The sequence below is a fragment of the Triturus cristatus genome, chromosome 11 (genome assembly GCF_964204655.1).
Source record: "Triturus cristatus chromosome 11, aTriCri1.1, whole genome shotgun sequence".
NCBI lineage: Eukaryota > Metazoa > Chordata > Amphibia > Caudata > Salamandridae > Triturus > Triturus cristatus.
This window is the reverse complement of record NC_140594.1, coordinates 210237254-210261710: the sequence shown is the minus strand read 5'-3', so window position 1 is coordinate 210261710 and position 24457 is coordinate 210237254. Positions and strand designations below refer to the sequence as shown.

The 24457-nt window shown below is 47.5% G+C and overlaps 1 protein-coding gene across 9 annotated transcripts in view; it reads right to left on the bottom strand.

Moving 5' to 3' along the window:
• Nucleotides 1-24457, bottom strand: part of ACACB (acetyl-CoA carboxylase beta) — a 2187049-nt gene that overhangs the window by 1069386 nt on the left and 1093206 nt on the right. For all 9 annotated transcript variants that reach the window (XM_085633342.1, XM_085633341.1, XM_085633344.1 and 6 more), the window contains one exon: nucleotides 19683-19782. In XM_085633342.1, coding sequence (XP_085489468.1) covers nucleotides 19683-19782 — 100 coding nt within the window. The remainder of the gene's footprint in view (nucleotides 1-19682; nucleotides 19783-24457) is intronic.

The following is a 24457-nucleotide window of genomic DNA, read 5'->3' as shown; positions in this document are numbered from 1 at the left end:
CTTGGAGCTCATCTTGCGGCAGCAAGAACAACCATTCACATCGTGGTCAGATGACAAGCACCACACACAGTCGTCATGTGGATCCGTGATCGACATGTGTTTGCCACATTGACGACAGGGCTTGAAGCCCGACTTCCTTGTCGACATCTTTCTCGAAAGAGAAACCCAGAAAAACACAAATTAACAGTAAAGCTACCAACAGCGATTCCCGAAATCCGTTGGCGTTGACGGCGCGGAAAAAAGGGAACTGACGTCATCACGCCGACGAGGTCTTCTTATGGAGCCGGTGATGTCAGTGGAGTCGCGAGCGGAGCCGTTTCTCTGGGACGTCGTCTTCTACCTCATCGGCGTGGACTGCTACAAAAGTTTCCGAATGTTGCTGGCGCAGGGGATATTCACAAGGTGAGGAATCTACTGGCAGATGTATCCATCAGAAAGACCGTCACTCACGCCCTGGTCACCAGCAGGTTCGACTACGGCAACGCACTCTATGCCGGAATAAACAAAAACCTCACCCGAAAGCTACAGAACATCCAAAATGCTGCCGCAAGACTGGTCCTCAACCTGCCAAGCACCTGCGCACACTCCACTGGCTCCCCATCAAAGTCAGAGTCACATTCAAGATGCTAACCCACGCTCTCAAGGCCCTCCACGACACCAGACCAGCATACCTGAACAGCCGACTCAAATTCCACGCACCCCAAAGGACCCTACGATCAGCCTAGCTCTCCTACGCCATGGGCTCCTGCACCAGAAAGACCAGATCGGGAGGCCGCTCGGGAGGCCGCTCCTTTTCCTTCCGCGCGGCCAGAGCCTGGAACGACCTTCCGCTCCACCTCAGACAGATAACATCGCTCCCCATCTTCGCAAGAAACCTCAAAACCTGGCTCTTCGACAGACCCCCTCCTTGATGGACTGGAACCTGCGACCCCACCACCCCCCAGCGCCGAGACTCTTATGGGTGAGTAGTTGTGCTTAACAAACACCTGGTGATCCCTCAATCCTTTCCTCCCATTTTGTGGCTTTAGCATTGGCCCTAATACATGCCCCTCTTCTCTGCTTTTGTCACGAGAGTGTCTGCCTGCCAAAAGGAAGGCTTGGAAGTAGATGGGAGCTACTATACCGGAACCAGACCTGGATAAGAGGAATTATCCGCCCCTTATTTTTGTTGTATTTCCTTGACCTCTGGCAACTTGAAAAACATGGGTCTATAATATAAAATAAACCACGTTGAAGACGAGAACGTGTGGACCTTACTTTTTTTTCTCCCCTTTACTGCAGTCTGAGCCATATCAGCAACCCCGCTTGTTACAATTGGTGGAGAATGCGGGCACTCGCCCATTAGCATTATATAATGGATGCCCTAATACAACACCTAGTAAAAGGCCAAAAGAGGTTGGAATGAGCCGTGGAGTGCCAAATGACGTCGGCACAGGCCAACCGGGACATCTTCAAAAACTCCATAGCAGCAAAATTGGAGGGCCTACAGACATTGGCAGCGGAGCAGAAATCTACAGGGATAAGAGAAACCAGAGCCGGTATCCAGGGAACGCCAGGAGTGTCCCTACAGAAGTACGTGGTAGGAGAAGACCCCGATGCTTTCTTATTCAATTTTGAAATGGCAGCAAGAGCCTGTAATTGGCCAGTGGAAAAATGGTCGTTCTTTTTGGCACCTTTATTAACCCGAGATGCACAAGCTGCTTACCAAGTAGCAAACCCCACTGGCGATACCCCTTATGCCGTGATCAAAACAATCATTTTGGACCATTTGGGTTTAGATGCCGAGGCATATAGGGTACGATTCCGTAAAGAGATGGGACATCTGGGGGAGAACCCCAAAACCCTATTCTTCCGCCTTAAGTCTGCAGCTGACAAGTGGCTAAAACCGCTGGACAGTACGAAAGAAGAGATCATGGACAGGATCTACCTTGAACAGTTTCTAGAGACCCTACCCTATAATACCCAAAGATGGCTTCGGCAACACAATCACCTCACTATAAGAGAAGCAGTAGAAATGGCTGCCACTTTTTCCCAGGCCCAACCCCGTACAGCTATATGGGAGCCCGAACGTCCAAATCGACCGCTCCCAGAGAAAAACGAGAGGAGGGGCGGCAAACCCACACAAGACGTTCCCAAATCACAACCCCTAAGAATGGAGGTCGTTCAAGCCAAAGAGCCATAATGCTTCGATTGCGTAGACTGGGGAAACATAGCCCGGGTATGTCCCCAGAAGAAGCCCACCGAGGAGCCTATGGAAGTTGGCTACATCCCCAGATCGATATTGTACTCTGCAGAACTGGGAGGTGCTTACTATGTGCGTGTTAAGGTAAACGGGCAAACAGTCAGGGCTCTACTTGATTCAGGGTGTAGGCAATCGCTCATTCAGGGAGACCTAGTGCATCCCAGCCAGATCATCCCTGAGGCTTTTCCCCATTTCACCATCAACTAAGGATTGCTTTATAGAATAAGCACCAAGGATGCGCCACCGCAGCTACTGGTTCCAGTGGCATTCAGAAATCAGATCCTTTTCTTTTCCCACTCACACCTCACCGCTGGTCATATTGGGTCGGAAAAAAAACACCTAGAACGTCTTAAGGTATTTTTTACTGGCCAGGGGTATATGGGGACGTAAAAAAAACTGCCAGGAATGAGAGACATGCCAGAAAAGGAATCCGTATCGCTCCCCTCCTGTGCCTTTACAGCCGTGACCCATGATAGGCACCCCGTTTGAAAGAGTGGGTATGGACCTTATCGGGCCCCTGCCCAAAACCGGGAGGAGTTTCAATATGCTCTGGTGGTCGTTGATTATGCGACCCGTTATCCTGAGGCCTTTCCCCTCAAAGCACCCACCGTCTTATTGAGCTCTTCTCCCGAGTGGGATTCCCACTGGAGATTCCAACCTTTTGTCTCACGCTTAATGAACGAGGTTTGTAAGACTCTTAATCTCAGTCACCTCAAGACATCGGTGTATCATCCCCAGACCGACGGCCTGGTGGAGAGATATAATAGTACAATCAAACTAGTACGCAAGGAAATGTTAAACAATGAAGGAAAGGAGTGGGACCAGCTTCTTCCACTAGCCCTGTACATAATCCGCAGTCAGGTCCAGAGTAGTCTCGGCTGTTCATCATTTGATATGTTATACAGAAGACAGCCAAGGTCCCTACTGAAAATTACTAAGGAGGCCTGCGAGAAGGAGGAAGCGGACTAGGCACGGGCTTTTTGGAATATACCCAGAACCTTAAATCCCGTATAGGGAAACAACAAGATCTTGCGTATTCCCACCTCAAGAAAGCCCAGTAGAAACAGAGGTATCTCTATGACAAGGGAAAAAATTGAGGAAACTGAATGTCAATGATTGGGTCTTGGTGCTACTACCCTCCTCCACAAGTAAGCTTAGGTCTGAATGGCTAGGCCCCTACAAAATAGTAGGCACCGTGGGGAAAACCAGCTATAAGGTACAAATAAGACCCTCCGGCATACACACCTACCACGTTAACATACTAAAAAATTGTTGGGGCCTCTGCCAACCTCTGGCCATCTGATCCTGCCAACAGGAGAAGCCCCCGCCTGTACCCTAGACCAACTAGTGATCAATGACGCTCTTTTAGACCCAGAGAAGCGCTCATTAGATGCTGTGTTGAAACCCTTTTCCATTCTGTTTTCCAACACACCAGGGAAAACCAGTCTGATAGAACGGGAAACATCGTTTACAACGCGGGGATTACATCGCGATGCCATTACATCGTGGTTTTTACAACGCAAGTCGTTACAACGACTTGCGCTAGATGGTGCTCTAGGACAAGGAATAGTATAATTTACTATCCAACACCTTCCCTACTGTACGTAGACTGGAGTTGGAATAGTAAATTATACTACTCCTAAGTCCAGCGCACTCCAACGCAAGTCGTTGTAACGACTTGCGTTGTCAAAACCGCGATGTAAATGTATGCGTTGTAACGTCATACATTCTGATAGAACACGCGATAGAGACCACACCGGGCCAAATCATAAAACAATACCCCTACAGGGTTCCCCCAGCTAGAAGACAATGCACCATTGAGCAAGGAGCAGTCCTTCTCCCTCCTTCGTTCGGGACTCTCTCTTCTCTGCTGGAATATGGTTAGTGCTGTTTATACATCTCATACTCTTACGGGTATGGTGTTGCGCTATTCTTGCAGTTTGGGATGTCTTGTCTTTGCTCTTCGAGCCACTTGGGTTGCTGTCAGCCTTCCCCATGGTCCGTCACTCTGTTGCTGGCTCAGTGCTTCGGGCACTTTTTGTTGTTCTGTCGCAGACTGACTTCCCCCTGGGGGTATGTCTGTGGTATCTATTCTAATTTAAGGAATCTGAGGCTAGATGTCTCTATCAGATGTACGAGTTACTTACCTTCGGTAACGATGTATCTGGTAGAGATGTTGTGTAGCCGCAGATTCCTTAACGCCCACCCATCCTCCCCATTCTGCGAGGACCTTGCCAGGTGGGTTTCTCCATTTTGTCTCCTTTCAGTTGCCATTGGTTTTCTTTCAAGGTGATCACATTGTTGTGCCCTCTTTAAGAATTGCCATATGCGGCTGCCTCCCTCCAGGTGGCTTCTTTTCTGTAAAACGGTGCCTTTTCATTCACCATCATCAGGGGATACTTCTTCTCCTGTTGCTTCCCTCCCTTCCTCCTTCTCTATTGAGTCGGGTCTCTTGTCTCCTTTATAGTAGCCTTCTTTGGGGATCTGCTGGGCTATGTTTCTGCCTTCCTTTGCTATAGGGAAATACCATTCTTTTCATACCTTCTCGCAGGGGACTGTTGTTCTTCCTGTGTCCCGTCCTTGTTGGTCAGCACAGTTCTACGTGGTAATAACAATCGATCTTGCCTGTTGCGATATTCTTCCCTTGTTACTCAGCCTTTGGAGAGGGTCCAGGGTTTTTTGTTAGAGCTTTGCTCTGCCTTTACTTCTTCTCGTATATGTAGACAGTGTCTGCTACTGTCTTTTATGATGGTATTTTGCACCATCCGCCTTCTTTCTTTCTTTGATGGATTTTTCATCCTTTGCACAAAGTTTCCATACTTTCACAGTTTTGTTGGCTCCGCATTGTGCCACGAAAAAGTTTATCCGAAGAAAACGGTTGTCAGCGTGCCGGGAGGGACTTGTAGGACCGTCACGTCCGTGGACGACTTCAGGGCGGGGTCGTGTGGCGCCGTCCCCCAGCGTGCAGAGGTGCTGCTGCATAAAGTTTTCCGGATCGAGTCTGACACCTGGAGATATTCTAAGTTAAGGAATCTACGGCTAGACAACGTCTCTACCAGATACATCGTTACCGAAGAAAAGTAACTTGTACTTATCAACCAATGTCCTGTGCATGAAAAATTAGAGGGTAAAAGAACTGAAATTTGTATTTATTCATTTCTGTAATGTATTTAATTTCAGTGCAAGCGTTATTGTGGATCTTGTTAAGGACCTGAGAGATTTTTTGACCACTGTGAGAGCTAACTTATTTTTAGGGTGTCTAGGTGATTTTAATGCACACATGTGTAATTACCCTGCAAGTGAGGCGTGTAGTCTGGAAGGTGCTATGGGACACTTTATGCATAATGAAAATGGTTAAGGTTTCGGTAGCCTTATGGTTATATTTGACTTTTATTATATAAGCGATATTTTAGCGCCCCCTCCTGGCTCTTCTTATACCACCTACTTTTGTTGGCAACAGCAAAGTCTGTATTATTGCCTGTATTCTGGTGACAAGGAATTGTGAGCTGTTAACATCTGATCTTTCAGTACACACAATGTGTCTGAGTGATCACAATCCTCTGTCACTGAATTTTAAGATTACGTGGGGGGTTGAGAACCCAGTGTGTACCACTCAGGCTCTAGACATTGACAAACTGAATGGATTTCCAGTCGAATGGTGCAGCAGTGATCAAGATAAGTTTTTAGGGACAATCATTAGTGAATTTAAACACTTGTGGGATGTTGTTGGAATGATGCAGTCAGTCCTGAAAAAATAATCTCCAGTGAGGACGTTGGTAATGCCAGTATGAGTAGTAGAAAAGTGAAAGCCCCTAGCCCTGACCGGGTTCTCCTACACATGTTTCTAGGGAAGACAGATCTGTGGGTTTGTTTTTTTAAGAACGTTCTGAAAGCTGTAGCATGGAGGGCATTCTACCTGCTTGGAATCAATCAATCCTAGTGACAACTTTTAAAAAGGGATATAGAGTAGATCCCCGAGTGGGACGGATATGCCCAGACGTGGGTCCCGTTCTCTCCATGGCACTGGAGTCAAGTTATCCTGGCTGATGAGGTCTGAAAGCTCGAAACCAGTCCTAAGATGCTTGTTTCCAGTCCAGGGAGGACCTGGCCTGGCAGTTCGGGTTGGACTGTTCCCATTGGTCACAGGGTCAAGACTGATTTTCATATGGCTGGGTCCAAACTGGAATGGCATGGTGAGCAAAAAAACGATGGATTTAGGCCCAGATCTCTGTACTGGGGTGAATGTATGACATTGTTCTGCATTCTGTCCATCAATTGTTTTTTTTGCGTAGATCCCCGCTGTTACAGACCTATTTCTTCACTTGAGTCAACTCTAAAGATTGTGGCAATAATAGTACTGCCTCGCATAAATAAATAGGCCTAGGAGCACCATATCATCTGTGAAGTGCAATATGGCTTCCGAAAAGGAATTGGTACTACTGAACAATGTTTAAATCTTTCCTGTTTGATAAATATTTAAGGTCAAATAGATTGTAATGACTACTCCTGTTCCTAGCTTAAGAGCTGCTATTAGGGTTGTGTTACTAGCGGGGTTGCGGATATGGATCAGACGGCAGTAAAGGGAAAAAAAATTAAGGTCCACACTTTTTCGTCTTTAACGTGGTTTATTTAATATTATGGACCCGTGTTTTTCAAGTTGCCAAAGTTCAAGGAAATACCAAAAAAATAAGGGGTGGATAGTTCCTCTTATTCAGGTCTGGTTCCGGTATAGTAGCTCCCGTCTTCTTCAGAACCTTCCTTTTGGCTAGCAGACACTCTTGAGAGAAAAGCAGAGAAGAGGGGCATGTATTAGGGCCAATGTTAAAGCCACAAAAAGGGGGAAAAGGAGTGAGGGATCACCAGTGTACGTTCAGACGTCTATAGGCGTGTGCTAGTGTAGAAAAGAATACCGGGAGGCTTAAAAGAACAGGCGGACGCTCCATCGACCGGTTCTCTCCCTCCTCCCGACCAACCTGCAAACCGCTTCCCTACCTGGGAGAGCCACACTCCTTCGGGAGCGTGGCTGGGCGCAGCGTCTTGACGTTGGCCTCCTGGCTCGCCGGTCCTCCAGGTAGCAATATCGCTGCAGGGACTCTTCTTCGGGCGTCTCCGTCATCCTCTCCGTGGCAAAACAGCGTGCCTCCTGCTCTCCTCTTCCAGGTTTATAACGTTCGCTCCCTCGTCCCTGCGGTTCAGGGATTGGCCTCGGGGGAGTGACGTCAGTCTTTTGGGCGGGGCTGTCGACAGAAGAATTTCCCTTAAAGGTGCCGTCCTCGCCGAAGGGGATCTCGTCATCCCGGGAGGTATTTGACACACAAATCCAGTCGCCCGTCTGCAAAGAAAGGAGAGGGTCTTGTTCAGAGGGCGCAGTCCACCAGTCCGGGTTAGGCACATTCCCCACGCCTCCCTTTTGGTAGTCCTGCGGGGTTTCGGATTTGCGCCCCCCCCTAGGATTGGCCAGTTCGGGGAGAGGCAATATTCGGGACAGAAAGTCAGCGTTCCCGTTGTCAGATCCATTCCGATGTCTCACTTCGAAGGAGAAATGTTGGAGGGTTAGGAACCACCGTAGGACCCTTGGGTTATGGCCCATGTTGCGGCTCATCCATTGGAGGGGTGAGTGGTCAGTGTACAGTAAAAAGTGGTTTCCCTCGAGATAATAACATAACTTGTCAATAGCCTACTTTACCGCAAGGCACTCCTTCTCTATAGTAGGGTACTTCATTTCTCGAGGGAACAGTTTTCTGCTTATAAAAAGGATGGGGTGGTCCATACCATTAGGGGAGAGCTGTGATAGCACCGCTCCTAGCCTATAGTTCGAGGCATCCGTATGGAGGATAAAGGGTCTGGTGAAGTCGGGAGAGGACAGGACTTGGTTAGTAGTTATTGCTCTCTTCAATCAATCAATCAATCAAAGCATTTATATAGCGCACTACTCACCCAGAGGGTCTCAAGGCGCTGGGGGAGGGGGGTCTGCTACTGCTCAAACAGCCAGGTCTTGAGTTGCTTCCTGAAGGCGTGGTGGTCCTGGGTCAGGCGGAGGTGGGTCGGGAGGGAGTTCCATGTCTTGGCGGCGAGGTAGGAGAAGGACCGTCCCCCTGTGGTGGCTCTTCGGATGCGGGGGACGGCGGCGAGGGCGTGGCCGGTCGATCGAAGCTGGCGTTTGGGAGCGTAGAAGTTGAGGCGGCTGTTGAGGTATCCTGGGCCTTGGTTGTGTAGGGCTTTGTGTGCGTGGGTGAGGAGTCGGAAGGTGATTCTCTTGTTGACCGGGAGCCAGTGCAGGTCTCTCAGGTGTCCGGAGATGTGGCTGCGACGGGGGATGTCCAGGATGAGTCGTGCTGAGGCGTTCTGGATTCGCTGGAGTCTCTTCTGGAGTTTGGCGGTGGTTCCGGCGTAGAGGGAGTTGCCGTAGTCCAGACGGCTGGTGACGAGGGCCTGGGTGACCGTCTTCCTGGTCTCGGTGGGGATCCACCGGAAGATCTTACGTAGCATGCGCAGGATGTTGAAGCACGACGAGGAGACGGCGTTGACTTGTCTGGTCATGGAGAGGGAGGAGTCCAGGATGAAGCCCAGGTTGCGTGCGTGGTCTGTTTGTTTGGGTGCGCTGCCTAGGGCGGGGGGCCACCAGGAGTCGTCCCAGGCGGAGGGTGAGGATCCCAGGATGAGGACTTCCGTCTTGTCCAAGTTCAGTTTCAGGCGGCTGTTCTTCATCCATTCGGCTACTTCTTTCATCCCTTCGTGAAGGTTGGCTCTGGCGGTGGCGGGGTCGTTGGTGAGGGAGAGTATCAGCTGGGTGTCGTCGGCGTCTTTAAACAAGAGAATGCCTCTTTTACTGCATCAGTGGGGTGTAGGATAAGACACATCCGAAGGGAGTGGCCGCAGAGGCACCGAAAGTGCATAAGAGCTGTGAATAGGAACACACATAACTGTGGAGAAGAACCTCAGATCTCCAGAACACTTCCTCCGACTGTGAGGGGAACACCACCCCCACAGAAGAGTCGGACTGTTTAGTATAGGCCAAGAAAGAAGCATTGTGAAGCGGGTGGACCATCCCAGGGAGTGGAACGCAAGGAACCCTCATCGCAGAAGATGCAGGAAAAGGTACCGAAGTGCACATAAAAGGTGCTAGAAAAGACACCGCCGTGCAGAACGAGGGCAAGCTTGAGTACAAGCACTGACTTGCTCCTTGAAACACGGAGATGTAGGACCAGACTTCGCAGTAGCGAAGAGAGGTAGAGAGCAAGGTGGGGCGAGCTACGACCACGCAACTACGGGCGCCGCCGCAGGAGGAACCCACCTAATGCACCCGTAGCAGGAGGCAGCCGCGTTTTGAAGCATGTTGAAATACATTTAAAATCTCCAAAAGAGGAGAATGAGGCACATATGCAAGGCTCAAGCAAGGCGAGACCCACAGCGTAAAGGAGATGGCGCCAAAGGCACAAAACTGAACACCCTGCAACGGTAAGACAAGGGCATCATTGGACTTAGGCAGCCAAAGGGCAGAGCTATACAATAGCATACAGGTACCCCACTTGGAGGATGGCACATCCTCAAGAACCAAGGGGGAACACCTCTTAGGACAAACCACAATCAGAGGACAGAACACAAACAATCTGTGGAACACCGCCACAGTAGGCTTACCGCCAGCCTAAAAAAACTCATAGTGCAACTGGTGGACTCCAAATAAAGGGGCAACCACCCCAGAACATGTGACATGGAAACAGTTGAAATACAGACCGATGGGGAAGTACGCAATCCCGCCAGGAGGCGCTGAACAGCCAAATCGGCGTGGGCATCAAACAAAAGGACCCAAGTAAAGGGTAGGTCAACAAGGCGTTCCCGGATATTCTCCAGAAAGACGCCATCCCGCAAACAAATAGGGCCACCGAACCAGCCATAGCACGGCCTAAGGAATGTGCAGTATCCAAGGCCGAGCGAATTGTAAATTCCGCTAAATCATGGCCATCACGGAGAAGTGGAAGGAGGTCAACACGAGCGCCCTCAGAAGTGGCCGTTAGAAGAGACTCAGCAGAGTCCCAAAGGGCAGAAGTAGCGTGAGCCAAAACACACACTGTATTCAGTGATCAAAGAGCTGCACTAGAGGAGGCGAAAATGTTACAGCCCCACAACTCCAGCCATCTGGACTCCCGGGAGGGAGGAAGCAACAGCTGAGGCAAGGAAGGGAAAGCAGTTTGCAGGACAAACCTCTGAACGTCTGGGTGAACAAATAAGCAAACTGGATCATGTGGAGTAGGACGGTGGCGGCGCAAGATAGAACGAGCCACCGGATCACCGGAAGCTGGCCGAGCACAGGTGCCCAAAAGGGCATTATAAAGAGAAGCTTCGAAGGGTAGAAGCGGCTCTACAGTCCCTGAACCGTGGTGGAGGACATCCAGCAGAGGGTCAACTGGCAGGGGGACCACAGAAGGGTGCATACTCAGAACACGAGCGGCTAAGGAGACAACCCTAATGAATACCGCACCGGCCTCTGTAGCCCTCCGAGGAGGGGACAGCAACTCATCTGTGTGTGAGGGCTGTAAATAAGCCTTCCACCCCAAGGAGGTTGCCCAATGAACTGAGTATGCGACCTATGCCCAAAAGAAGAAAGCCCCATCGACAAATGAGGGTCCTGATGGGCCTCGAGGAGGCCACAAACTCCAAGGGGGGGGGGGGGGGGGGGGGGGGGGGGAGGAGAGGCAAGGACAGATATGGCATTGCTGGGCATTGAGACAATGCCGAACTCCCTCCGGAAGCCTCCGGAGAGGAGTCACTAATTCTGCGTCGGGCGGCGCCTGAGCGATTTCTGTCGAGGCGGCGCCTGAGCGACTTCCATCGGCACGACCCCTCCTCATCCGGCACCGACTCTACCTCAACCACGACGAGCTCAGCTTCCGAAGAAGGGGACTGCAATGGAGCAGGAGAGGAAAGCCTACAACGCCAGACCGGTGCCAACCCGGTGCCAACTCAGCCTCAACCACAACAATCTCCGACTCCAAAGGAAGGAATGGAGTCGGAGCGGCAAGTCTACGGCCCACCTCCGGACAGGCAGCCGCTTGTCCGGAAGGCTGAGATGTGCTCGAAGCAGGGCTGCGAGCACCAGCAACCACCTGCGGCGCCACAGGGAGCCCCACTGGACTATGCGGCGCAGCAGGGGTGCTATGGGTCGAACAGGGGCACCCAACCAGGCCGCGCCCTGACGAAGCCACATCTCCATCATCCCTAGAGGTAAGAGGCTCCAAGGATACCCCAGGGAGAGGAGGGGGCCCAAGGGAGGCCTGCGGAGCCGTGGCATAGGCCTCCATCTGGGCCAGAGTCGCCCCTGCGCCAGGATAAGGTGGATAAAGAAGGGGCGACTCCCGGGGGCGCACGTCCAGAGGATTCCTTGAAGTAGTGCCCCCGACAGCCGAAGGAAGTGAGGTCGAGGACCTCGGCGACATGCGCCGTGATTTACCCGAGCAAGGCGAACGACGCACCTGGGAACCAGAGGGCGACCGACGCCGCAAATGGAACCCACTGCCAGAGGGACCTGCAGCAGACTCCGACCGGGACAGACGAGCCGAAAGCAGCTTCATCCTGCGCTCCCGCCGAGACTTCAACTTGAGGTGTTGGCAGGCGTCGCAGTCCGTGTGGGTCCATCGCTGACATTTGCCGCGAACAGGAGGTACAATTTTTAAAGCCCGAAGGCAACGTACACTGTTCCAGACCCAAAGCGTCAAAAGGGGCCTGAAAAGAAAAGCAGGAAACTGACGTCAGCGCGCCGGGAGGAACTTGTATGACCTCGCTGATGTCACGTCCGTGGATGACGTCAGGGCGGGGTCATGTGGTGCTGTCCCCCGGTGCGCAGAGGTGCTGCTGCAAAAGGTTTTCCGGATCCAGTCTGACGCCTGCGGATATTCTAAGTTAAGGAATCTACGGCTAGATGTCTCTATCAGATCAAGATCGCAAAGCCCCCTGTGCCTTCCCCTGACTGGAAGGGGTAGCATCCGTACAGTAGGAAGTGTACTCATCTATATGAAAAGGACCTTTAACCCATGTCTATTGCAGACATAAGATACCATAATTGCTAATAAACTTCTTCCAGTCAGGGTTATTTATTTGCAAGTTGATGCCTGCAAGGTTCCAATTCAGTATCCTGACTTTATCATGCTTGTCAACCAAGCCACAGGCATTGGATGTAGCAGAATTCAGTTCTCAATAAATCAGATTGTCCCTGTTGGGGCTCAAAATCTAATGGTTTGCTATCATAGGGTGGTGACAGTTTTGTGTTCCGTTGCTTGTAAATCCTGGTCAACCACAGATCTGTTAAAAGTATGAACCTTTGATAACCTACACAAAAGTCAATGTATTTACAGACTGTGACTGGATCGAAATCCCTCCCCAAGGCTTTGCTGATACCGTCAGGTAGTTTATAAAAATAACCAAGTGGGACAGTAGTAATTTTACTTGGTGGGAACAAACCTGTGGCCAATTTAGCAAAGATTATTTCAACACAGAGAGCGGACCTAAAATTGACTACCACACGATCATCTATCTAAGTCTTCAGACTGGTGCCAATCCATGAGAAATGGTTGTTCAGTAGGTCGGAACCACGGTCCAGCCAGAATCCCAATCAGTATCCAACCTTATTCCACAGTTCTCTCCAGCCCTCAAAACAGTCACTGTGCAATCCTGGAACGTCTTTCATGACTAAAACATAAGGTGTTGTAGCTGGTTGTAGCTGCAGATAATTAGATTGTATGACACTCATTAGTGTCCATTGGAGTTCGCCTTGAAACATAAGAGAAATGGGTTATGCCAGTAATATTTCCTTCATGACACATTGACCTTTCTTGCTTTCCCATGTCTTGTTGGTATGGACACTTGGGGCCTGATGTAGAGACAAGCCACTTAGTTGATGACCATTATCCTCTATATATAGGTCCACAGATTGTGGGTGTGCGTTATCACTATGGCCTGCTTCAAACTGAGGTCCCATTACTCATTCTGAAATGTATGACCATCTCAACTTACAATTGCTTTACCAACGCTGTGTAATTGACAACGTCTTTCTCTAAAGAATCCAGCCTGCTGAGAATAGAGTTAAAACTTTCCATAATACACATTTTACCAGTTGACATACACTATTAGCCATGGCCCCTTTGGTCAGCCTAAAGAGGGACTCAGACTCCAGAATGCTGGATGGCTTGATTGTTGGGGCTTTTGATTGAAGGTTCCTGAGTATTATGTGCTGACCTTGGTGATCTCTAGCCTTTTGTCTTGATACACTTGGGAAGGCGATTTGGCTTTTCTTTAGCAAGCGTCTGAACTCCGTGACATGGAGATATCGTTGTTTCAATACACAAGGAGTCATGTCCAATGCAAGGATTGGGTAAAGAAGTATGCAATTGTTTCGAGGGAGCAGATGAAATTTCTGACCCAGTACAGGAACCACATTTCAATGAACAATTTTGGCAGTGTCAGCAGGGTTATTGGGTGGCCAGGTCTAGAACATCTTGGTGACTCACACGGAGATTCTCCTCCACAATGCTGATCTCTTTATTAATGGCTCCCATGGCATATGTGAGATAAGTCACAATACTAGGGTGGTTGTTCTCACCTGCAGCTTAAGCAGCAGAAAGTAAGGAAAAAACAGAATCAAGACAGGTGGGCCAGCCCAGCCTCCGTCAGGCTCAGATAAGAATGTCTTGGCCCAGGCACAGCCCGCGCTGCAGGACATATGGACGCCTTAAGTGGTGTGTGTGTGCATCAAGCCCCTTCTCCTCCAGATGAGTGGTGAAGTCTGGGAAAAGTCCTTTGCCCACACACTGTGTCCTTGAATCAGCAATGTCAGCTCATTATCCAGACAAAATCAGATGGTAAAAACAATTAGGGTCTAGGAGCCATGCTAGTGGAATATCCTAGATCACCACCTAACGGACAAGGCCTACCATCAAAATGGCTTTAAGTACAGCTATCTTGAAAGAGGCAGCCTTCCACCATGCAAATAACACAAGGACCACTTTGTTTAAAGGATGGCAGAGCCCTATCACTACAAGCATAGCACGACTAAGATGTGTAAACTAACCTCTTAGTGGTGTTGGAGACATTCAGGCGCTGCAATGTAGTGGATGCCAACATGCTGTTTAATTGTTGAGCAATTAAATACTAAATGATAAAAGTGAATAAAAATGTTCACAAGCACAACCTAACTTTCTGAACATTAATGTTAACCACAGTCATAACATAGATGAGGATTTGAATAGATAAGTTATTCAAGTACATAATAACTTGCTTTTTATACAGTGATTAATTCTAGTTTTCTGTTTCTAACCATTTTAAACTTAGTCACTATACCCCAGTGTAATGGTACTCAATGTATCAACTCCGAGAGAGGAAAAACTGAGGTATCATTGCAGAGTCGAATTTGTTATCTACAGGTCACACCTAAAGTCAGCAGTAGACACAAATTCTTGAACTATCTTGTGGACTATGAAACTGAGAAATTTTATTTTAACAGCAAATTACTTATCTGAATCACTCCATTACAGCCCTCACAAGGGAATATATACTTTTAGTGCATATGGGATACTTATAGGACAGCAGAGATGCACAGAATGTGTCTAAGCTGCACTATAAGATGTCTCCAAGGCAGCAGTAGTGGAGCTCATTTTAATATATGAATTATGCACAAAAGCAAAAGTTACTTACCTTTGCACGTTGGTAGAGGGCGTCTAGCGACTCCATTGTAACGTCGTCTCTGAAATGGGATGTCAACCGAGTCCATATAAGCCCTCCCCTAACGCGCAGACGTCAGTTTCTTTGTGACTATTTCTATGCCAACAATGCCGAGCCACTTGGAGAAACAGTCTCTGGAGACAGTGTGCCACAAAGGAAAACATCTTGTATCAACAAGTAGAGAATAAACTAACAGTAGGAGAGGATGTGTGGGTCGATAAGGAATCTGTGCCTAGATCCTGTCTCTAACAGATAAGGCATTACCGAAGGCAAGTAACTTGTCCATCTGACAGAGACATCTAGCGGCAGATTCCTCATCTCAGAATAGGATACCTAAGCAATACCATCCATGGAGGAGGGCTGCGAACTGACATCACCAAAGATCCCCAAAAAGAGAAGCCAGTCCAAAAGATAGAAAGGGACCAGACTACCCAAAAACTATAGGTGAAGCAGGATGGTTACCTAGAGGACAGATCTCCAGGAAGGACTATGGAAAGCCCGTAGGGAGAAGAAAGCTATAAGACAGTAAGAACACAGTACAGAACCAGTAAAGAGGCTGCCCCAAAGGGATGCAACCTAAGATCGGGGAATGCAAAGGGACCAAGGACAATAGGCCACAGAGTCCAGGATTGAAACCAAATGGAAGGAGCATGCACAGCGTGCTCAGCCGCAGCAACACCTACAAGGAAAAAAATAAACCTTCAAAGATAGAATGATGGGGAAAAGAGAAAGAGAGCAATGAAAGCTGAGGAGCATCTCTAAGAGACAACAAGAGAGGCAATGAAAACCTCTAAGGTATACAAGGCATCCTCCCAAAAATGTAATGGAGAAGCTCGCTGAAGAGAAGGAAGGAAACTAACAAGTACTACCAAAAATGTTGAACCTGGTCACCAAGAAGGGTGTAGGTAAAATGCAGAGACGTACACTATAAAGAAGACCAGACAACCATAAGTGCACAGCACACTAATATATATACCAGAAGTAAAAGACATCTACAAGAGATACTTATATACATGCAGAGAGATATACATCAAAGTACATAAAGATAATAATTCGTAGAAAAAACATAGAAATTCCCGTAGACACACAAGTCATACAGGGGAGAGAAAGTATACGCACTCCACTGAAGGGAACCCTCTTTGTCCGCCTATGAGCGGGAGGACAAGAAGTGGAGGAACAAAGGGTACTCCAAGAACAGAGGTAATCAGGTAGCACAGAGATAATACATCCTACCATTGTGTAAAGAAGAAATTACGAAAGTAACTGAGGTGGAGACAGAAGACAAGGCTGGGAAACAGCAACACAATGCCTCATAAGAGGAGGTGGTGGAAGGTATTGCCCACTATCGGAAAACAAGGGCAACCATCTCAGAACCAACGCCACCGATTGAGGAAGGGTGCCAGCAGGGGGTAACAGGTGAAACAAAGAATAAACAGAAGGTATCAGTCCACCATGAAGAAGAGAAGAAGAAGAGGAAGAAGACCGCCAGGGTGAAACAAAAGGGCTGGTGTAGACTAAGTGCAATAACAGTTGACGTAGACAATCACACATTGTCCAACCCTCTATGGAAACTTGAGAAACAGGTAATAAACCAAACTAAAGCTCAAAGCGAAAACTTAAGAGTATAGAGTGTGAGGAACAAACCCCAGGAAGGGGGGGGGGGGGGGGAAGCCCCAACATCGATGCATAGTGCATAAGCAGCAGAAATACTTAGTTGGACAGAAAATTTGGATATGCCAAAAGGAGGATACAGAAATACCCTCACCAAAAAAAGAGGGGGGGGGCGGAACCTCTCCCAAAGGGAGTCGGTCAGGCTGGGGAGGTGGGTGATGCTGGACTGGACTTTGCTGCTTTGGAGGCCTGCAACTGCAGAGAGATAGTACCTCTATCTAAAGGGAGTTTCTCTGGCGATGTGCGAAGTGCTGAAGACTCTCTGCACTTTGTGGGGGCTACACAGCGACAAGATGAGCTGGAGGATGGTGATTGTCAAGTTCTGTGGCCGCAGGCAGGAGTTTGCACCCAACGTCCACCACAAGGTCTCCAGTTCTTTGTCCAACAGCATTTCTTTGTTCGTCTTCTTCTTGTGTCCGTGGATACTACTGTTTAGGGCCTGGAGATACCACCTAAATACATAATTTAGGGGTGTTAACAAAGGAGTGACAGGTAGTGGCCAACGGGCCCCTTACCTGGGTTGTTTATACCCTCTATTATGCCCATCTCCCGTCAGAGGGGGACATAGCCCTAGTCCTGATTGGAGGAGTCCCACCATCTTCAAAATGATGAGCACTGAAACATGTGCTCGCCTCCAGCGCCTGAGGAGTGGAGTTTGCAGAGGGGGGCACACCTCCTATTCTTTCTTCATTTTCCCGCCTGTCTTTCCACCAAAAGGGTGTGAGGACTTGAAAGGGGGCCTGATCCTATCAGGAGATGCTGGGGTCATGGTTCAAAGGCAGCAAGGCCTCTGAAGCTTCCCGCCACAGATTGCTCTTCCTGACCGGGGGAGAAGGAAGGTGTGAACACCTCTGAACACCTCTGCCCAGAACAGGCTTTGTTCTCGATCTCTGAGCGTGCTGGTCAGAACTCTGTCTAATGATGGTAGGCTGGCTTAGGCTAGTTGGTGACAACACTAAGGGTTGGTGGGTTTCAGGAGAACCCCTCTAAGAGTTCCTCTGTGTTCAGCTAATAATACATCTGACACTGGAATCAATGCAGGTTTATTAAGACACAATGTTTGGTACCAAACATCCCATAATACAGTGAAATAATCATGGAGCTGGGGAACTCATTCAGGCTTCCCTGTTCACTTGCAATATCCAAGAATCGACATGGATACTACAGGGGCATACATACTCAGGCAGATGTGTCCTCACAGGGGATATAGTGCACTGTGCCTTAGGGCTATAAGGCCTGCCAGAGGGGTGTCTTACCTATATCCCCTGCAGTGTCTGTAGGCATTGCACACAAGAGATGTATGCCATGTCAACTCTTCGATTTTTTCAGCACAAAGGCACTTAGTCTGCAATGGCAGTGTGCATAGACTTGGTAAGGGGACCCTAGGGTGGCACAATTTGTGCGGCTATCCTTTGGATCCCTCTTCAGTGCCAATGCCCTAGGTACCAGGGTTACCATTTACTAGGGACTTACAAAGGGTACTGAAGTTGAGCCAATTGGGAAACAAAAGGTCAGTTTAGGAAAAGAGCTCTGGCACAGGTAACCTGGTTGGCAGGGACCCTGTGAACTTCCAGTCGAAGTTAGATCATTTTCCAGGCAAAAAGTGGGGGTACACCATGTCCAAAATAGGCTTTTTCCTACACCAGTATAACCGAAAGTCGATTGAGCATGTCTGCCAGAGCAGAACTCGCCTCCGTAGCCAAGCCAGGAGGAGACAGAAGGCTGCAGAAGATTCTAAGCCACTGGTGTCACCCAAGTCAAGTAACCAGCTACAATGCATACGGGTGGAAACGTGTGCGAAATGGGAGGGGCAGACATCACAAACTTGGTAGTACTTCCTTAACCATGGTCCTCAGAAGGAAAAACAAGAGAAGTGAGACGGTCAGCTCCATTCACACCATATCCGATTCTGTACCCAAAGCCGGTCGACGCCGAAAAGGTGATGCCTCAATATCGGAAGGAGCGTTGAACGGCATCAGCGGCACCACCATTGGAGCCGGTGCACAAGTGCCTGACGCCTATATTGGATATGGCAGAGGAGAAGCCGAAGGTGGGAGCCTTGATGGGCTGTGCACAGGCATTGCTAAGGTTCTTAAGTCCCGTAAGAAACAGGAGGCCTACCTGAAGCTGAGGGAGAACCTGCTGGCGCGGACGTAGGCACGATCTAAGCACTTTCACAGGGCCCAGGGGCGCTCCAGAGGAAGGTTACAAACCAGAAATAGAATGAAGAGATTGAAAATATGTCTCATTCGGGGTCAAAGACGCCCCAGCCCAAGGAGACGCTGTGACTTCGACCGCCGAGACTTACCTCTGGACATCGAAGGAGAATGACGTCCGCGGGAACGGCTACTAGAGCGGATGCATGATACGTCCGTGGAGCGTGTAGAGGGCCGAAGACTTTGATGACTGGGACATCTGGGCCGCAAGGAGCTTAAAACATTAGTCAGAGACTTGGTGCTCACCCAGACACTACATGCAAACTGAGCAAGGATCCGTGGCGGACATTTGTCATCCACAGGACTTCCAAAGCTTGAACCCCGAGGACATCGAAAAGGGTAGAAAAAAGGCACACTGCTTCGTTGATGAAAAAACGTCAAGTAGGCCAAAAAATGGCTTGAGGAACTGCAGTGAGGATTCGTTTTGCTAGGGCAGAAAAGAAGGCACTGACGTCACCGCCTTGGGGGAGGGTTTATATGGACTCTGTTGATGACACATTCGGGAGACAACGTCGCTATGAAGTCGCTCGACGCCCTCTACCGATGCGCAAAGGTACAGCTGGGAAAATTTCCAGATCCAGTCTTGCTCAAAGGTACTCCTGGGATCATTTCCAGATCTAGTCTTGCGCCTGGGGAGGATTCTTGGATAAGGAAACTGCGGCTAGATGTTTCTATCAGATGCAAAAATTACCTTATTATTATTTAACAGAATACTGGTAATGCAGAAAGACATTGTAGAGATATTCACAATGCAATAAAAAGGTCTGTCCACCAAAGGGCGTGATCATTTGAGAATAATGCGGATGCAAAGAAGATAATGTTAAGTTTTCACATGGACAAACCTTATTGTCCTCTTCATCGTAAAATGTAGATCGCGCCTCACAAAACAAGGGGCTGTCCATTGGTGGATCCGCAAAACAGGCAATCACTTCATCAAAATTCCTAACAAAAGAACACATCATGTTAGTTTGCTTTCTGCTTACCATTAAAAAGTGCAGGTTTAATATGTTCTTAAGCAAAATAGCCTACCCCAAATAAGCTAACATAAAATGTATGAACGACTGTGTGCAACATTTATTTTAATTTTGTAAGATAAATCACATCATGTAACAAATGACAATGTGAAATAGAGTTGGCTACTGAGAGATCGAATAAAATGTCTCTAAATTAGACAAGATCTCATAAAAGGCGTTGTGTGCTTTGGAAGCAGGGTGCTAGCTAGAACAGTGGACAAAATTTATGTATAATTCAGTACAATGAACTCTACAATAAATTAAGTTATCAGAGTCTTTGCAGCACAAAATTCATAGAAGTACAAACAAGCATAGGCAAAGCCGACTGATCTCGTCTTTCAGAAGCAAGGCAGACATATTGCTAATGCCTTTTGCCAATGCTGTTTCAGCCTCAGCAGAAAGTAAAACAATTGCTTGTTTGCCGATGCTGAACAGGATCAACATAAAATTATAAAGAAAAAAGTGTGATGATGTACAAGTGTGGATGAGTCATGGAGCAGCTGCCATTTTTTTATCCACCATTCCGAGATGGCAGAAACATTTTGGAGCAGTAAATTCAAATAAATGAATTAAATGGGTGTGCAAAAGCATCTGTCAACAAACTGCACCTGCCAGGCTTTAAACATGTTTTTAAAGATAAATAAAGAGGGGCAAGGGGAGGGGTAAAGAAGCAGCAGGGGTTGGAGGGAAGGAAGTCACCACCACCAATCAGTTGCAGCAGTATCAGCGATATTGGATTGGGGATGGGGGCATACAATCAACTGGGGGGTGGAGCAGGGGGGTTTGGAGGCGGTAAAAATTAGGAGAAAAAAATGGAAAAGCTGTGGAGGAGGTGGAGAGCAACACAGAGTGCAGGGAGTGATATGAGGGGGAAGCAGCACACAAAAGAGAGAGCAAGATAACACTAGCACTTGCATTGATGTACAAGTGTGGATGAGTCATGGAGCAGCTGCCATTTTTTTATCCACCATTCCGAGATGGCAGAAACATTTTGGAGCAGTAAATTCAAATAAATGAATTAAATGGGTGTGCAAAAGCATCTGTCAACAAACTGCACCTGCCAGGCTTTAAACATGTTTTTAAAGATAAATAAAGAGGGGCAAGGGGAGGGGTAAAGAAGCAGCAGGGGTTGGAGGGAAGGAAGTCACCACCACCAATCAGTTGCAGCAGTATCAGCGATATTGGATTGGGGATGGGGGCATACAATCAACTGGGGGGTGGAGCAGGGGGGTTTGGAGGCGGTAAAAATTAGGAGAAAAAAATGGAAAAGCTGTGGAGGAGGTGGAGAGCAACACAGAGTGCAGGGAGTGATATGAGGGGGAAGCAGCACACAAAAGAGAGAGCAAGATAACACTAGCACTTGCATGGAATGCTAGATGAAAATGAAAACAATAGTTCCCTAAATGCAAGCAGTGAAAGGACACAAGTCATTCAATCAGAGTCCAAGGTTGGAGGTAATGTTTCAGAGTAGGTACAAACAGTAAACAGAGAGGAAAGAAGCAGGGAAATTAGATAGACAAGAAAGTTGTGCAATCAAGAGCAAAGACAGATCCCAAACCTTCTTTTTGTGAATATTTTAATGTATTATATGAGATAACAGGTCTTCGGCAACAAGCAGTCTGTAGGTGAGACCTAAAGAGATATCTGAAAAAGGGCTTTGCAAACAATGTAAAACAACAGTAGATGTAAGGAGAAGTTACACATGGCATAGCATACTTTAATTGAATATTCAAGGACCACAATACATTGGAGAGACCATTACAAAAAGCTTTCAAATGGGATTGATAGCTTTGATTTCCAGAGACTGTACATTTTTTGTTATTACACACAATGAAAAATAACTTAACTCTGTGGCTAGTGCATTGTGAATTTTTCATTCAAGTCATACGGAACCATTCTAGATATGCTACAGATGAATGTCCGAATAACAATTTGAGAAAAACAAGCGAGTTTCCAATCCCAAACACTAGATGTGGAATACACACAGCATGCAAATCTACATCGGAGTCATGGTGAAAAACAGTTCTTACTATTTCCCCAAATCAGTGGTAATTATTTAACAGACTCTGGGAGAGAATGGTCTCCACAGGTGGGATTCAAACACCAGTTCCAATCAAAATGTTATTTTGTTATTGGTTACTTTTGCACCAGAAGCAGCCTTTCAGAGGGGCTTGGGTGTGCCTGTAGCAAAACATCTGGGAAAAACCAAACATAGCTAGGGATGTTACTATTTTAGGGACCACTGAGTACACACAGTATTGGACCTTCACCTCTATGAAGTTGATAGGTAGCCCTAGGTGTTTCTGCAAACTCTCACATCCCACTAAATGGGTTGGGGTCCCTGCATCAGGCTCAGCATCAGAAGGGGCAGTGGAATTGGATGGAGCTTCTGGGAGGGGAGAGAGACTTGCATAAAGGTCAGTACAAGGGCTTAGGCTTGCCAGGAAGAGTCACTACTCAAGGGTGGATCACCTGCATGTTGTAAATGATTGTAGTCTTTCAGTCTTATCCACTATATCTGTGTTTCCCTAGCTCAGACAGCATTGAGTCTATGGTCATCCTACCCAATGGCTTCATTCAATGAGAATGCTTTTGATACTCCAGGTAGCACTTAAGCAAGTAAGAAGACAGTCAGTACTTTTAAGGTGGAAACATCCTACTGCTTGAGACTAGCTGGAATAGAATGGCCACTTGACATACTGATGCCCTGGAAGTACCACTACAAGTCCGGCAGACAAAATTTAAGGTTAAACTTGCTTCAAAGCGTAGGACAAAGAAGCCCAATATATTGTTTTTCTCTTCCTTAAGTTTGAACAATCACACATCATGCCTTCTTCAAAGTTTTGGTTGCCAGTCTGTCAGCGATAAGGACAGCTTTGCTGGGTATTCCTTGGAAACTGGTATAATGTAACTGCTTTGAGTTGGAGTTGTGTCTTAATTCCAAAGCTCAACCCAGATACAAAAAAACCTCCTGCAGTCAGGTTGTCGGGTAAACGAAACACGTACAGAAAGTCAGATAAGCCCTCCCTATGAAGTGCTGATATTGACTAACAGCAGTAAGCCACAAGAGAAACCCTGGCAACCTATGCATGAAACACAGGGACACATATTCAAAGGGGGTAGAGTAACTTTGCTGTGGGGAACATGATCACAGAAATCTTTTAGGTAGATGGAATCTGAGACTAGCAAGAAAGTACCATGCCCACAACAACACACTGAGTCTTGTAATGAAGAAGTGAGAAGTAATCCTTCTGGACACTTAAGAATTGTAGAGATAATGATCATAAAGAGGTATTTAAGAGACAATATACGAAAAATGCATGCAGGATGTTTGAAAAAAGACAGGCAGCTTGCTAAAGAATACAGATTTGCCGCTAAGAGAAAAAGAGGTCTCTAGCGGCACACAAATGGACACTACTCTGGAGGGAGAATATGAGAAACGCGTGGCAGATGAGTATTTGAACCTTATGTGTGACAATGGTCAGTACCACAATGATGATTTTGGGGGCGGCTCGGGGAGGTATTTTAAGATGCCAAAGAGTAGGTTAAGCTTTCTACTTTCAGGTTCATGTTCACCTTAAGAAAAACACATTAAAGGTCGCCAAAGCAAAACTATTTTGGAGAAGTAGGATATACATTACCCATGATAAAAAACAATACAGTGACCTAGATATATTGTTTGTATGTATCATCTCTATGTATGAGGACATGGATAAGAAAACATACTAATGGAGACAAGATGGGGAATGTTTACATCCACATTTGGAAATTAATGTGTATTATTTTCTGTTCGCCCAACCACCGGAGCCACCTTCTCTGTATGGGATTACTTGAGCAGCACAATGGGCTAACCACTCCTCCCTCGCCATTTACTCCACTCTTTTGCAATGTTGACTTAAGTCTGGGGTGAGACCACAATCAATTCAAGATAAGGAAGGAGAAGAGAGTGCTTTAGACTAGGAGACCATTTGACAGAGGTGTGGGTCACCCATTTGAAGACATGAAAATGGAGTTCATACATTCTGAAGAGGAACAATTCCACTGCTGACAATAGAGGCACTGGGTGCTCCACCCTGCTTTGAGGGAAGGGACAACGAAAGGGCTATTATCTTTTGTGAGGTTCCTCAAAACACTGCCTTTCAATACATTTAGTGTATAGGAAGTATTCGATCCTCAACTCACAGCACTTAAGTAGCAAATGTCCATTTCAACTCAAATGGGAAAGGTTGCTAAAAATCACTCTGTACGACAGACAATGGGAGGAGACTTTCCACTGAATAGCTAACTTTGTGAGACATGAGCAAGGGGAAGAAGTGATCTACAGGATTCTTTATAGGTGGCGCAATACACTGGTCAAACTGAGTCATCTAAACCAACGGTTCTAAACTGGGGTCCGCGACACATTCAGAGGAGGTTCGCAGGCAGCTGTTTTAAAAGCAATGCAAAGTTCCTTGTATAATCTGCAGTTTTCCGGCAACAATAAGTGTCAAGATAACTCCGGTGATTAATGTAGCTGCTGGAGAGAGATGGGAGTTTTGTCTAGATGCAGCTTTGACTCATCTATGGAAGCACAGATGGTTAAAATGCCTGCTGCGAAGATTGTG